Below are 16,560 nucleotides of genomic sequence, written 5' to 3' on the forward strand. Positions count from 1 at the left end.
ATGCCAGAGGGGCTGCTGTAAGATTCCCAAACAGGGGCTGTTTGGGCCTCTGTGTGCTTGGAATGCCTGTGCCTATTTTGGGGTATATTTATCAAAGAGTGAAGTTAGAGATCACCACAGCCCTCTAGAGTTAAATTTTGTCACTCTCCATTCATTTCTATGGGATTTTTTAAAAGAGTATTTATCCAAGGGTGAAAGTGAAAGATTTCAGTCGGCTGCGATAATATCTCTGCATGTATTGTCAATCATACTATTTTCAGTGGGAGACTGTTACTAGATTTTGTCGGACATAACTATCGTACGATTGCTGTCAGGGGCAGAACATTGGCTGATCTGTTCTTTTACTACTTTATTTGATCTGACTGGTAAGACTTTGATCTGAATGGTTAGTGGCAGGTCGGGAGATGGGAAAGTCCGATTGTACATTGATTCGTACGATCGCATCTTTGCGTCTGTGGCCAACTTTAGACTCTTAGGGCATATTTATCAAAGGTCGAAGTTCGAATTTAAAAAGACCAACTGAATGGTGGACAAAGTTTTTTGGGGTTGAAGTGGGCCTACTTCGAATAGTACAATTCGAAGTAGCGCTACTTGGATCTACTTCAATTCTAAGTTTTTTTGACTTCGACCTTCGATCTCCCAAACTCCCCTAATTGTCTCATACAGGTTCTAGGAGGTCCCCCATAGGTTAAGAGAGCACTTCGGCAGCTTTTAGGTGGCGTATGGTCGAAGTTTTAAAGAGACAGTACATGATAAATTTCAATATTCGAATTGCAAAGTTTTTTTCAACTTCGAATTGAAGTTGGACTATTTGATGGTCGAAGTACCCAAAAGTTACTTATTATTTTTAACTTCGAACCTTCATTTCGATCTTTGATAAATCTGCCCCATTAGTCCATACCTGTTGGTTTGGGGACGGGTCTATAATTAATGAAGCCTGATTTTGAAAGGAAGGTTCCATTTAGTCAGGTTATAACTTATCTAGCAGGCAGCCCCGATAGCAACACCCTGCTCAAGTGTATATACAATACAGCATCTCAACAGGGTGGTCTCGTCATTTGCCCCAGTCCCAGCAATGAATAGCCATGTCTCTAAATGTAGCGATCTAGACCTGAGGGAATCGCTGTAATTCTGCAGACTGTTACTGATGTGCAACAATCTCAGCAAAACCACCGCAAAAATCACTGTGCACCGAATTACAAACAAGAGCGAAAAATGTCATGGAAGCCACGCCCCTGAGCACCGCACCATCTTCCGACCCAACATCCCGTTAGCGCCTCCAGGCCAGAAGGAGGGCGGCAGTAAAGGGAAGGCTCCGGTCAGAAGGCGGTACTTCGGCACTGGTTCGCAGGTCACTCGTTTTCATGGTTATTCTGCAAGATGTTGGCGCTAAGTAATAACGATATAATGGCGCTGTGTGCCCTGCTAGGCTGTTCCGCTGTCACGGTGGTGCTATTAGTGCGCTGGCTGGACGCTAAACGGATAGACAGACAGATCAGGCTGGCTCGGGAGAGGAGGGACGCTGTCCTCACTCGTATGGAAGAGGCTGTGAGGCGCTTATCCGCGGACGTGAGTGAAATTACCTTGGGTGTTTTAGTCCAGAGTTCTGGTGGTCGGTACTTACCCTACTGGTGTTTTGGGGGTAACGTAATTAATGGCACAACCACTGCTACAGGTCTTGTATCCCATAGTGACCAATCAGCAGGGAGAACTTAACAGCGAGCTGTTTGAAAGCGAAAATCTCATTGGTTGCTAGTGGTTCTATGGACTGGCAAACCTTGCACTTGTCATTGTACTAACTCGTGGATAAAGTTATACTTATACCTATACGTTTAACTTGATCTTACACTGGGGGACATAGTAACAGTGCTATTTCCACTGCTCATGATAAAACGTCTACATTTCCTAGCAACAGCATTATTATGTAGAATACAATGAAAGTAGAATGTGTGACAGCATTACCGGCTAGGCCGGTAAAATACCGGCCAGGTGGCAACACTACCTGGGCCCCACCGTGGTGTCAGGGCCCCACTACAAGTTAAAAAAAATAATTGGTGACCAGGGCCCCCCTATAAATTAAAAAAAAAAACATTGGTGCCACGGCCCCCCTTACAAGTTAAAGAAAAAATGGGACCCCAAAGAATATTTTTAAAAAAAACATTGGCGCCAGGACCCCTAGAATATTAAAATAATTGGTGGCCAGGGGATTAAAAAAAACAAAAAAACAAAAATTGGTGTTCAGTAGAGTTGAACTCATGGCTTCAGGACTTCAACTTCGCCTCCTTTCGTGACCTTGGGTCTTTTCGCCGCTACAAGACTTAATTTTCGTCTGTTTTCGTGACTTTGGGTCTTTTCGCCGCTTCAGGACTTCAATTTCGGTTGTTTTCGTGACTTTGGTCTTTTCGTCGCTTCGGGAGTTCAGCTGTTTTTGTGGCTTTGGGTCTTTTCGCTGCTGTTCGGCTTTTCGGCACTTTCGTATTTCGACTGTTCAGGACTTCCGACGGTTTCGGCGCTGTCAAGGGGGACCCGGCTCTTTCGAAAGTGCTGCACTTGGTGATGCATTGGGATCACCAGGGCCGCAATCGGGGGGTACAAGTGGCCTGGGCCCGGGACACTTGAACCCCCTGTCCCCCCCTGATGGCGGCCCTGGTGATCCCAATGCAGCACCATTAGCCCAACCTCATTATATCAACATTCATTTTGTTTGACTGCTATGTGTTGTGGCCTAAGAGGAGAAATAGAAGCACGTCCAGTGTTTTTATATGGATTTTAAGTGCAATCCATATATACTGTATCTGCATTTAAAATATTATATATGGTACCAGTGTACTGTACACAAATCCTGCACATTGCAAAGCAAGCTGGGGGTTCCTGTCATAGCTTATTACCAATAGTTAGTCCCAGATGCTGATGAATAAATGATGTGTAGTGGCTATTTGCACACCACTAATGTGGCACAACCAAGTTGAATGTACCAATAGTTTAATGCATAGTATATGATTGTTTTTAGATTTTATTTCAGGTCTCATTTTACTGTAGAGAGAGCAACTTTTCTTTGACAAATGGTGAACATTATTGAAATATCGTTCTCCTTTGGGTAACATACAGTATAGTTGCCATTTACTGATAACAAAAGACTTTTCTCATTGTGAAACTTCCCCTTTTTCTGGATAAACCACTCATGTCATGCACTCAAAAACTTGTTCTGCAGGAATGCCTGTAGACTGCTATCATAATTATCCTAGACAATTGTTAGACAAGTATTCCGTGTCTGTTGAAATACAGGATTTATTCTAGGATAGAGTGGCCTTGTTTTACTTTTCTGGAATGTAAAAAATATATTAGGTTCCACTTGCTTTAACTCTTTCAGGGGTGAAATATTAAATTTCCTTAAAGGGCACCTGTTGGAAAAAACCTACTGTTATCCCCATCCGGAGTGCAGGATTTAATAGCCCACACCTTTGGTTGGGAATTATATTTTTTGGCCAACAGGTGCCCTTTAAAGGTATGTCAAATTTGCCATATACATTCATTACAAATGTTCTATGGTTTTAAGTTATTTGTATTTGTATTGCCATTGAAAGCAGTGTTTGTCCCTTTCTATTCATTGCCCTGGTACACAAGCCAATGGTTTGATAGACCTGCTTTGCTGGAGGAAACTGGCTTTCACAACATTGTTTAAAAAGTAACAACCAGGAGTTAAGCAAATGCTGCTTTCAGTAGAAATTACATTATCATATAACTTTTAAAGCAATATTAATTTTTAATACATTCTTATTGGAAAGTTCCTTATACATGTGTTTTCTTTTATTGGGCAAAATATTATTTTTTGGTTGACATGTTCTTAAAGCCAACCTTGTTCTGTATTTTGACTTTCACAAATAAAATTAGATCATTATACTGTACTGTACTATGACATGGTTGATTTCACTGCTTACTTAAAAGGGAAGTTGTTGTTTTATCACCCTTGTAGCAAAGTCTGTATTCTGACATTAACAAATGTAACAGCCTTATACTATGACATGGTCAATTTCATTGCTTGCCTAAAGGGGAAGTTAATGTTTAATCACTCTGGTAGGAAAGAGAAAATCTAACAAATTTGATCCATAGTCTGTGAATTAATGAGAAGGGCTATTAGTGGGTACTACCTTTGCTTTTACTTGTACCCACAGAATATAAAACTGACCAGCACCCAGTGTTTAATGTTTTAACATTTACAAAAATAACATGCTGCCCATATAAGGAAGCAGAGAGAAAAGCGGTGAGTGCTCAATGTGCCTTTTTCTAATTCTTACATAGTGATATATGCGAGGACTTCAAAGGTTACAGTAGAACAAATTCTCTTTATAGGATAACCGGTATTGCTGACTTTTTCGCCAGTACTGCATTTTTTTCACCTTTCTGAGATAATGGTTCTTATAAACAGGTATATATCCTTTGTTATCGTCTGTGTTATCTCTTCATCTCAGTTATACTACTTAGCCTTGAATACCATTCACAGCTTCCCCCTATAGGGTGGAACATAGGATAAGCTTTTCAACTGCAAGAAAAAGGAGTGGTTACAGAGCTATTTGAAAATATAATGTAAAAATACAGCTATAACATGTGATAAAGGGAGAAGGCAAACAACATGAAGGGAAACTATACTCTAATTATATGATGGGTTTATCTTTTGGTTTTCTGTTCAAAGATCAGAATCCAAGTGATTAGAATCCAAGTGCTTGCCTGTACCAAACCTAAACCCTTAAAATCATGTGACTTTAGACCATTTGTATTGGCCATCAAGATTTCACTATTTTGCATGTGCTTTTAGATCTGTATAGGATTAAGTATTTCACGAAATTGTAAAAAAAAAAGTGAACTAATTGCATTCCTAATCTGGAATAATTTACTTTTTATGGAGCATATTGCTTTGCTGTATTTTAGCAGGGGCATGTTTACTAAAATTGGAGATACATATCTGGAGAGATATCTGGAGATGTCGCCCATGGCAACCAATCGGCAATTAGATTTAAACAGCCACCTATAACTTAAAGGAAAACTATACCCCCCAAACAATGTAGGTCTCTATAAAAAGATATTGCATAAAACAGCTCATATGTAAAATCCTGCTTCATGTAAATAAACCATTTTCATAATAATATACTTTTCTAGTAGTATGTGCCATTGGGTAATCATAAATAGAAAATTGCCATTTTAAAAAATAAGGGCCGCCCCCTGGGATCATAGGATTCACTGTACTCACAAACATACCAACAAACCATACATGTTAGGTCACATGAGCCAATTAACAGACAGAGTTGTGTCTTTTGCTTCCACACTTCTTCCTGTTACAGTTAGAGTTGAAGTATTTCTGGTCAGGTGATCTCTGAGGCAGCACACAGACCATCACGAAATGGTGGCTCAAGGCAAGAGATGTAAAAGGGCAAGATTTACTTAAATATATATTCCAGTTTGGTGAGATTCTTTAATATGCCACTTAATATGATATGAACTATCTGTTGCTTAAGTGTTCATTTTGGGGGTATAGTTTTCCTTTAAGGTGGCCATACATGGATAGATCCGCTCGTTTAGCGATGTCGCCAAACGAGCGGATCTCCCTCCGATATGCCCACCTTGAGGTGGGCAATATCGGGCTGATCCGATCGTGGGCCCTAGGGCTCAACGATTGGATCCTATCGTTCGCAAACGGGCGGTCGGATCGCGGGACCGCATCAACGAACAGATGCGCCCGCGATCCGACGGGATTTTTAATCCCATCCGATCGAGATTGGCCAGATCTCGATCGGGGAAGCCCGTCGGGGGCCCCCATACACAGGCCAATAAGCTGCCGACTTGGTCTGTCGGCAGCTTTTATCGGCCCGTGTATGGCCACCTTAAGAAAACAAAAGCAAAGATCTGATTGGTTGCTATGGGAAATATCTCCAGAAATCTCTCCAGAAATGTATCTCTGTTAGTAAACATGCCATATTGCTAAGACATTGGCCATAGACTGCAAATACACAACACAATCTATTTTATGAGTTCTTGTCTCATCCATCTTCTCCCCTTCTTTAATTGTAGTTCATTTCAGACCAAATCACTTTCCAGCCAACTTGTTTTGGAGATCATGCTGAAGACAGTCCTCAAACTGCACCTTCCTTTCTTTCCCCAACAAAAGGCACAATGCTCTGAAATATGCCAACTGTGATAATAATATGAAAGATGGAGGGGGTGATGGTAACTATGCTGCTCTTTGAAGTAGTTAAGACTTCTTCAGTGTGAAGCATTGTTTCCTCCCTCCACCCCAGCCCTTATGAGAGGTTGGGGGGGATGATGGTAACTATGCGGATCTTTAAGTAGTTACAGGAACAGTAATTCCAAAAATTAAAGTATTTTTAAGTGAAATGCTACCAAGTCAAGGGCTGTGGTGGAAGCAGGAAACAATACTGCACACTGAATACCTGTTACGACTTACTCAGTATGCAGTATTGTGTCCTCCCTCCACCTAAGGTTGCCACCTGGCCGGTATTTTATTGGCCTGACCAGTAAAAATGATGCTTGATGCCAATGTTATTAATAGGAAAAAACAGCAAGAATATAGGAAGGCCGGTATTTTTTCCAGGAAAGGTGGCAACCCTGCCTCCACCCCAGCCCTTGACTTGGTAACATTTCACTTAAATACACCAGGCATCTTTTGAGTAAATATAAAGCTTTATATATTTGCTTTATGCAGGATGTGGCATAGTTGGGAGCAATGGTAAACAGCCTCATATAACAGAACGCAGCAGCAGATACCACATGGACTTTTTTACATATAAATTGATATATCAGTCAACAGTTTATAGAAGGTGATCATATTAAAGGAATTGTTCACCTTTGAGTTAATGTTTAGAATGATGTAGAGAGGGATATTCTGAGACAATTTGCAATTGATTTTTCTATCATTTGAGGTTTTTGCATTATTTAGCTTTTTATTCAGCAACTCTCCAGTTTGCCGTTTCAGCAGTCTGGTTGCTAGGATCCAAATTACCCTAGCAACGATGCACTGATTTGACTGAAAGACTGGAATATGATTAGGAGAGGACATGCAAAGAAAGATGAGTAATAAAAAATAGCAATAACAACATCTTTGTAACTTTACAATGGTATCCGTGACCCTGTTTTGAAAGCTGGAAAAACTCAACCTAATTTACAATTTAAGAATCAGGCAAATAATGAAAAAACTATAGAAAATAAATAATTAAGACCAATTGAAAGGTTGCTTGGAGTTGACCATTCTATAATATACTAACAGTTACTTTAATGATAGACAGATTGCAAGGATACAGTCAATGGCTGATTATGACACTTCACATCCTGTTCACTGAAGTCATATGTGCTAATAGGAAGCAACAGCCACCAGAATCAACCTCAGTTAACTGTAATCCAACATTCTATGGGCAGAGACACATGGTCATATTCGGGCAGATTAGTCGCCCAGTGACAAATCCCCTGAACTGCCTTCCTGCCGGGTAGAATGTAAATCGCCGGCAGGATGGCGCTTGGAACACTTTGTTTTACTGAAGTCATCTGCAGTTTCCTGGCAACTTCGGGCGACTTCGGAAAACAAATCGATCCGGGAAGGCAGTAAAGGGAAATTAGTCGCCCCGAAGAAGAGGAGATTTATCGCCGGACAACTAATCTCCCCAAATCTGCCTAAATGGTCCTAAAGGGTCCTAAAACCAATATGTAGTACTATTCAATAGTTTATTATATGAAGGACCAGAGGGGGCAGTTGGGTTTTTTATGGTGACACAACAATTACTTTTTTGGTTCTGATTCAGTTTCAATGGACCATGAATGCATATATTGTGCATAAAGCTTGAAATGCTAAAACTGTAAAGGCAGGATGGTAATGCAACTGAATTCATGGACTGCATAATGCATAGTCTAATTTTTGTTTTTGCAAGAAAACAAGGGTACTGATTGTGTGGCATTTCTGCTGCTGAAGAAACTGTCTTATTTATTAAAACAACGGGGTACTGACAATTACCATGTGCTGGAGCATGAACAGTGGTGCAAAGTTAATAATTTCAGCTAATGCAACTACCCATGGCAACCAATCAAATCTATGCATCATTTTTAAACATGTTGTAGATAATCAAATCTAATTTTGATTGCTTGATATGGGTGAATCCATTATTGCAAATAATGCAACTCGTGGACAACTTGACATCCTTTTGATGTGGCCTAGATTCATAATATTTAAGCAGTTATTTCTCAGATGTCTGATTGCATCTTACTGACTTGTGTGCAGTTACCATATAAGGTGGTTAATATAGGATAATCTTTTTTTTAATTATAGGGAGTAGCAGGAGTGGTGACCAAAATGACTGGTTACAGAACACAGTGGGATTAACATATATATATATATATATATATATATATATATATATATAAAATATATGAAATCGGAAAACCAGTCATACTGCTATGTATATATACAGTAAATATCTGTCACGTATCACACAAGTATGTATGCAAATTTTTTAGTCATTTTAATAGCTGTAATTGTGTTTTTCTGCATTTTGGGGTATCCCACTTATGGAGGGAATTTTTACCTGACTTTTGGCAGGGGTGAACTACATGTGTTTTTTTTTCCCCCTTTGCTTTGAGTAAGCCAATGTGTGATTTATCTTTTATATGCCTCTAAATTCTTGGTATGTTCTTTCTCTTAGCATCCAGCAGCAGACCCAGAAGGTATCCTGTCTCTGTCTTTGCCCCAGCTGTCCAGTAAGCTGAAGGATGGAACCCTTTCTCCAGAAATGGTTCTTCATTCCTACATGAGAAAAGTATGTTAAAGGAATCATGTTCATTGATAATGAGAATGAAGCTTATAATATTTATATATCATTCTTAAAGGTGGTATCATACATGGTGGGTTATTTGATGAGTAACAGTTTCCATTGTAACTGTATAAAGGTTCAGATTAGGATATATAGGATGTATGTATCTACTGTAGGCAAATGATTTTGTTGTCATATAAATGCTACACAAATGTAGTGCTTCAGCATCTACCCTTTAGGAAATAGACCTTGTTTTTTGGTTCAGAATTGATATTAAGCAGATTTTTTTTCTCATAAAAATCACTAATTTGTCCCAAGGTTTTTATCCTGCCTCTTGCTAATTGGAGCACCATCCCAGAGTATCAACTAAGCTTTTATTACTATGGGGGTGCTTGATGTTTGGTAGTCCCAATGATTTTAGCTTTGTTAAGATGTAAATGAATTGTTCAGTATAAAAATAGAAACTGGGTAAATAGATTCCATGTGCCCCCCCTTAAAGTCGCTGACTAACACAGAGTTAAAGAGCTGAAAAGCAGGAAGTAGTGTTCTGTTCTGTTAAACATCTGCTCACTCCAGCAGTAATTTTTGGCTAACTAACTGTATTAGAAACATTTTTTATTTTGCACAGCCTATATATTTACCCAGTTTTTATTTTTACACTGAACTGTTCCTTTAAGATTGTTCAAGCTTACAATCTTTTATTTTTTATAATTCTTCCAAAATGTAGGTTTAAAGTTGAACGTTGCTGTCTCTGGTGTTTCAGTCTGGCAGCTCAGTAATTCAGGTGCAGAATCTGAAATGTTGCAATTGGATACATTTATTTGCTACATCAGTTGATATATTTCTCATTAGCGTCTGTGGAATATTAGCAACTATTGTATCAATTCTAATAGCTGCCTTTAATGAAACTGAGGGATTCTTCTCAGCAGGAACAAAGATAGGAAATGTATCAACTAAATGTATCAATTTAGAACAGTTAAAGAGTCGACGACCCCCCCTCCCAGAGCTGCTTTAGAAGGTGAAAAATTAAACTTTACACTTCAATATTAGAAAAACAATCATAAATAGAAAATAGAAAGAAATTACAAAAGTATTTATATCTGGTGAACTATATTAAAACAACAGAACTGAAAATTTTTTTGAAAGTGAGCAACCAAGCTAGTTTCCATAGCAACTAAATGCGAACAACACACAGGAAATGGAAAAAACGAGACAACAAATTTACATAATTAAAGAGTTTGTTCACCTTTAAATTAACTTTAAGCATGATGTAGAGAGTGATCTTCTGAGACAATTTGTGGCTGGTTTTCAAGTTTTATTATTTGTTACTAGGGTCCATATTGCCATAGCAACCATGCTTTGAGACTGGAATACGAATAGGAGAGGGACTTCATAGAAAGATGAGTAATAAAAAATAGCCTTACAGAGTTTGTTTTTAGATGGGGTCAGTGACCCCCTTTTGAAAACTTGAATGAGTCAAAAGAAAAAGGCAAGTACATCAAAAACTATGAAAAAGGAAACAATGAAGACCAAATGAAGAGTTGATGAGAATAAGTCATTCTATATTGTTTAAGAAAAAAGAAACCCCACCAAATAGAGGGTTACTATATCTATACCAAGTAGACTCACAACAAAAATTACAAAACCAAAATAATCAATGAGGATAATAATTCATTCATAAAGGTGCTAACTAATAAATTAGGTAAAGTGCTAGTGCAATTAATTAAAGTGAGAAACGATCAGTCCAAGGACTGATAAAAATTGATTATTCCTGAATCAAAAGGGTGTGTTACCCCACCAGTAGATTCCAGAAGCACCCCTTAATAAATAAGTTCATTAATTGATTAATATCTGAAGTGTAGTTAATCAAAATATATTAGGCGAAATGATTTTGCAATAAGTTACACCAATAAAGTGCAGTGCAATAAATAGGCTAAAAAATGAGGCTTGGTAATTGATTAAATGGTTAAAAAGGATTTAGTAAAAAATGGCCAGAAGAAAAGGTTTTTTATATATGGGTTAAAAAATTATTATTCGGTCATATTCCAAGAATAAGGTTAAGAGAAATTTGAAAAATATAGAGGGTGGAGTTGTCCCAAAAACTAACTGCCTATTTCGTTTCTAAGGCCTGGGACACCACAAAGTTAAGGCAGGACAGGGTAACCGGAGCTGTGGACTTGTATTTTAATTTACCCTAAGGGCTAGTCCACACGGGGAGATAGCGACGCGTTTGCGGTCGCGGCGACAAAGCGCCGCGACAGTCGCCGCGACTGGCGCAGGCGACAGTTTTGTATGGGCGCCTATGTAAAAACGCCTGTGCTAACCACACGAGGCGATGCGCTTTTCAACAGTCGCCTGAAAAAGCCTGGCGAGGCATTTTCAGGCGACTGTTGAAAAGCGCATCGCCTCGTGTGGTTAGCACAGGCGTTTTTACATAGGCGCCCATACAAAACTGTCGCCTGCGCCGGTCGCGGCGACTGTCGCGGCGCTTTGTCGCCGCGACCGCAAACGCGTCGCTATCTCCCCGTGTGGAATAGCCATAAATGTTAAAAGAGGCTAACTAGCTGTAAAAAGCCACAAACTCTTTGCTTTACCACCTCTTCTATCTTCCTTCCATTCTAAGGGGCCGTGAGTTTGTGGCTTTTTACGGCTAGTTAGCCTCTTTTAACATTTAGGGTAAATTAAAATACAAGGCCACAGCTCCGGTTACCCTGTCCTGCCTTAACTTTGTGGTGTCCCAGGCCTTAGAAACGAAATAGGCAGTTAGTTTTTGGGACAACTCCACCCTCTATATTTTTCAAATTTCTCTTAACCTTATTCTTGGAATATGACCGAATAATAATTTTTTAACCCATATATAAAAAACCTTTTCTTCTGGCCATTTTTTACTAAATCCTTTTTAACCATTTAATCAATTACCAAGCCTCATTTTTTAGCCTATTTATTGCACTGCACTTTATTGGTGTAACTTATTGCAAAATCATTTCGCCTAATATATTTTGATTAACTACACTTCAGATATTAATCAATTAATGAACTTATTTATTAAGGGGTGCTTCTGGAATCTACTGGTGGGGTAAAACACCCTTTTGATTCAGGAATAATCAATTTTTATCAGTCCTTGGACTGATCGTTTCTCACTTTAATTAATTGCACTAGCACTTTACCTAATTTATTAGTAGGCACCTTTATGAATGAATTATTATCCTCATTGATTATTTTGGTTTTGTAATTTTTGTTGTTAGTCCACTTGGTATAGATATAGTAACCCTCTATTTGGTGGGGTTTCTTTTTTCTTAAGCAATATTAACATTTTTTCATCTGACTTTGTCAGACCTCTACCTATAGTTTGGGCTAAAGAAGGATAAAATATATATATATATACATACAGGGATACCAACCAGTGTTGCTTCTTTATAATTAGTCATTCTATAACATACTAAAGGTTAACTTAAAGGTGAACCACCCCTTTAAAGAACGTTACAATCTAAAGAGCAAAATATATATTAAATCTTGGTGATTAAAGCTCAGTGCTAAATTAGGATCAGCAGAACCAGTAATTGATCAGAACAGAACAGTACTTAGTCGATAATCATCATGTACCACTGTCATCACGAGTAGTATACAATGATATTGTTGGGAAGCAGCAAACTGAAAATGGCAGAACAAAGGAAAGAAATAGAGAGAGAGCTCTTTCTTGTGTTTTCACATGTACTTTCAAGACATTTATGGCACACTGTTGCTTCTTATACTCCCCCAGGCTTTGGATGTCACTTCTGAGCTGAATTGTGTGACTGATTACCTACCAGAGTGTGAGACCCAGTTGGCGCATCTTAGGGGTCTAAAAACTAAAGGTCTTCTCTATGGTGTGCCTATAAGTCTGAAGGACAACTTCAATTATAAGGTATGTCTATTTAATTAGACAGGTTAATAAAATATGTTCTAATGCCAGAGAAAGGAGTTTAAAACAATGACAGAATTATATTAGGACGTCACTTATTTATGCTTCTTTCCTTAATTTCCCACATCATTTATCGAGTGTAATTTATTGCAGAACTACATCTCTTCCCAAGGATCCCATGGCAAGCTTAGCTCAGGGGATGCAGGGGATTTATTTCTGTAACAAAAAGAAGGTTGCCTTACCTGATAAAAGCAATAAGATGCAGTGCTGCATCCATGCAATGGAATCAGACATGTGCTCAGTATTGGTCTTTAAGCAGCAAGGCTACATGCTAGTCCAGGATAAAAGTATGTTCATATGTAAATAGCTAGACTTTATTGCAGTCTCTTTTTGTTTTTTCCCCAGGGGCATGATTCCACCCTTGGTCTGCTTAATCAATTGAACCATCCAGCCTCTGAGGACAGTGTTATTGTGAAAGTGCTGAAAGCACAAGGAGCTCTTCCCTTTCTGAAAACCAATATACCTCAGTCAATGTTAAAGTAATTTATTTATTTTTTATCCTTATGATTTAGGTATTTTACAGGTGCGGTATGTGGAGCAAGCCTGACATGTCGAAATTCTGTAACAGTCTTAAAAAAGTCCAGTGTGTTCAATGTATATGAAACGTTTAAGCATTAGCAATGTTCAAACTGTAATTACCTAACATGCTTAATCATTACAACTAAAATGCTTTGTAAAACCCAAAGATTAAATGAAAAACTCAAACAATAATACCTAATTTTACAGTTGTATCATTTAGAATATCCAGTCCTCTGTAGGAAATAAAGAATGGTACAGTCTGAAAAGCCAGTCCAGAGAAAAGTACTGTTGGCCATATAGATTTCCATTAGAAGAAGTAGATTCAATCTTCTCTGTACTTTTGAGGCTATATGGTTGCATTTGAAATTCTTCAGTATTTTAATACAAAATATTCATAATGTTTAAAACTGACATTTTTATAAATGAAATCATTCAAGTACAAAATAGATGTTTACAGAAAGAAGGCAGCTGTGGTTACTTTTTAGTTCTGTGGCACACCACAGCCCAGTTAAAATAATGGTTAAGATCCCAGTGGTTCTGTGAAGTGATTGAGCTGACAACTAGGCACATATACTTGGATCACTTGAAGGCCTTTAGTGTAGCCTTTCCGTTAAAGTATATTGTGTTGTTTGGCCCAAATGACTATTAAATATTCTCTTATAATTGCTTACATAAGACAATGCACCTTTAAAGCATTCTGGGATTTTATTCAATATCCTCGGTTGCAGCTTACTTAACCCTTTATGTTGCATATTCACATTGTATGTAACCCTACCTCTTGTTCAGTAAAAGGGTCTCAATTTTTAATATTAAATTATAGAAAGAGATAATTAGGTGCTAGTATTTGGGCTGTTTACAGTTTGCTTTCCTTCTTACAACGTTGTGACTAGGCAGGCTTTGTGTATATCCACTGGTATACTTGCACTGGAATATCGTTATAAAGATCTTCACTTTGTCTTTTTCTGGAATACATGAGATTCCAAGAGACATTAGCATGGCTATCCTGAGACTTATGTGTTAGATCTTAAGCTAGTAGTGCATTATCTGCTTCTTATAATTTTTTCAACATTCTATCAACATTTGGTACACCCAGAGAGGTCTAGAGCCCTGTAATATCATGTTGATCAAATTCAATATAACCTGAAGGCCTTGTTTGCCACATTAGCATGTTGGTATTAATAACGCACATGCCACAACATTAGGCTTTGCATTATTTATTGCAAATTATGGAGCAGCATTGCCCTTTCTTTTCTCGTTTGTGCTCAGTCATGGACTGCTGATTAATCCTAGTAAAGGTGTATGTACAATAGAATTCCAACCTGATAAAGTCATATATTGCCAAGTCTTGTGTTGATGGAGTAATTGTACTTTATTGTCTGTCAGACAGATTAATAAAACAAATCAAGGAGAACTAACCCCTAAAAATATGGGTAGAAATTCTGTATTTTATGAACGAACTGCACCAGCCTCAAGTTTAAGATTGTTTACAACAGTAATGATCCAGGCTGTCAAAGTTGAAATATGTGGCCACCATCTTTTTGATTTTATTAGTAGTGTCAGTGACACACACATGCTCAGCATGCTCAGGACAGCTAATGTCTTAGTGGTTGTCACAAATCATCAAGCAGAAAATGAGGATGTCATGTCATAGAACCTCATGCTAGTGGGCTGATTAAGAAATTCTGATACACATTGCACCGGTTTTTGAACTGCGGTGTAATGAGAATTTGAATTATGTATATATACAGTATATGTTGAGTTGGTCCCTAAGCTCAGGTAGTTGACAGCAACACAGAGCATGTGCAGTGAATCAGCAGAAAGAAGACAGGGAACTATTGGGGCATCCTTATATTCACTCCTAAAGGCCCATGCAGGCCCGGATTTGCGGCAAGGCCGCATAGGCCCGGGCCCAGGGCGGCAAAAAATTGGGGCGGCATGCCGCCCAGCCGCATTATGGGGACGTTCGCGTCCCCATTCAACTACACCAGCTGCGCCGGCATTTTTTCGCCGGCGCGCTGGGAAGGCGGGCGCTAGGACCGCGCGGCCGCCTGGTCGGACCGCGCGGCCTAGGGGCGGCCGGGGAAGAAATCCGGCCCAAGGTTGCCTTGGGCTGGTACATAACATAAAGTTTAGTATTTCTGCCCTGTTTTTTTAGTTAACCTTTAATTCTTTTTTAAAGCCCTTTACTTAGTGTGGTTTATAAAGATATGCCTGTTAGTAAGAGTTTTTTTTTATGTAAAATGCTTAGTGCACTAAAGAGATATTGAGCTTCATTTATTATAGTTTTATGTTATGTGTTTTATGTGACTTGCAGACATACATTTCTTGACTCAAAAGAAATTAATCTGATTTTCCTGATAAGGAAAATGGATTTTGTATAAAAGGGAATGTATGTGCTGTCCTTAAGTCATATCTTCTGTATTTTTAAAGACAGAATAATAAATCAATCTCTTTCTCTCTGTCTTCTTGCTGGTTCTCAGCTATGACTGCTGTAATCCTATCTATGGTCGCACACTGAATCCTTTAAACCACAAGAAAACTCCAGGAGGATCATCTGGAGGGGAGGGGTCACTCATTGCAGCAGGAGGCTCGATTCTTGGCTTTGGCTCAGATATTGGGGGCAGCATACGTTTCCCAAGTGCTTTCTGTGGTATCTGTGGCTTGAAACCCACTGACAACAGACTCAGGTTTGTTCTATATCCTTTTCTCTGGGCACAGTCATTTAAGGGAAAATGCAGTTGAAAGTTAGTTATCTAGTGGTCAGTAAAGATCAACAGTTAGGAGTTTATTTGGGTGCACATCAGCTGTTTACACTGCTCATTTTTTAATTGTCTTGTCATACTTTGTGAATATTTCAGTTACATTTTATAGCCATTGGGGTTTGGTGAGGTTAATGTATGCTGATCAAAATTACAGAAACATAATTTATCTCGAAAACCCAGGGTCCAAAGCATTCCAAATAATAGATTCTAAACATGTATTAATCTAGTGCTACTTTTGTGATGTACGAAATGTTGGGTATTGGTTTGGTGTAATATTTCTGTAGACCACTAGAAAGCATCAGTTAGCCATTTTTCAAAATTTCTAGAACTAATAAATGGAAAACAAACTATTGCTCATCCATACTTAATGTTTCTGTATTATTAAACTAAGGATACAGTACATGTAGAAGGTATGTTGGCAACTGTGGTCCAATAATAGGGTTGGCAGCACTGCTCATTAACAATTTGTCTTAGCTCTTATGAGTCCTGTCTGAACTTGGATCTTTGTTCT

General features: G+C 38.6%; 1 protein-coding gene across 1 annotated transcript in view; it reads left to right on the top strand.

The window, feature by feature from the left end:
- The first annotated feature begins 1,220 nt into the window (after positions 1-1,220).
- faah.2.S (fatty acid amide hydrolase, gene 2 S homeolog) overlaps positions 1,221-16,560 on the top strand; it is a 41,158-nt gene continuing 25,818 nt past the window's right edge. Inside the window, 5 exon segments of the mRNA XM_018260869.2 lie at positions 1,221-1,569; positions 8,700-8,813; positions 12,568-12,711; positions 13,114-13,247; positions 15,768-15,974. Coding sequence (XP_018116358.1) covers positions 1,381-1,569; positions 8,700-8,813; positions 12,568-12,711; positions 13,114-13,247; positions 15,768-15,974 — 788 coding nt within the window. The 5' untranslated portion in view covers positions 1,221-1,380.

This window comes from Xenopus laevis, chromosome 4S (genome assembly GCF_017654675.1).
Source record: "Xenopus laevis strain J_2021 chromosome 4S, Xenopus_laevis_v10.1, whole genome shotgun sequence".
Lineage (NCBI taxonomy): Eukaryota > Metazoa > Chordata > Amphibia > Anura > Pipidae > Xenopus > Xenopus laevis.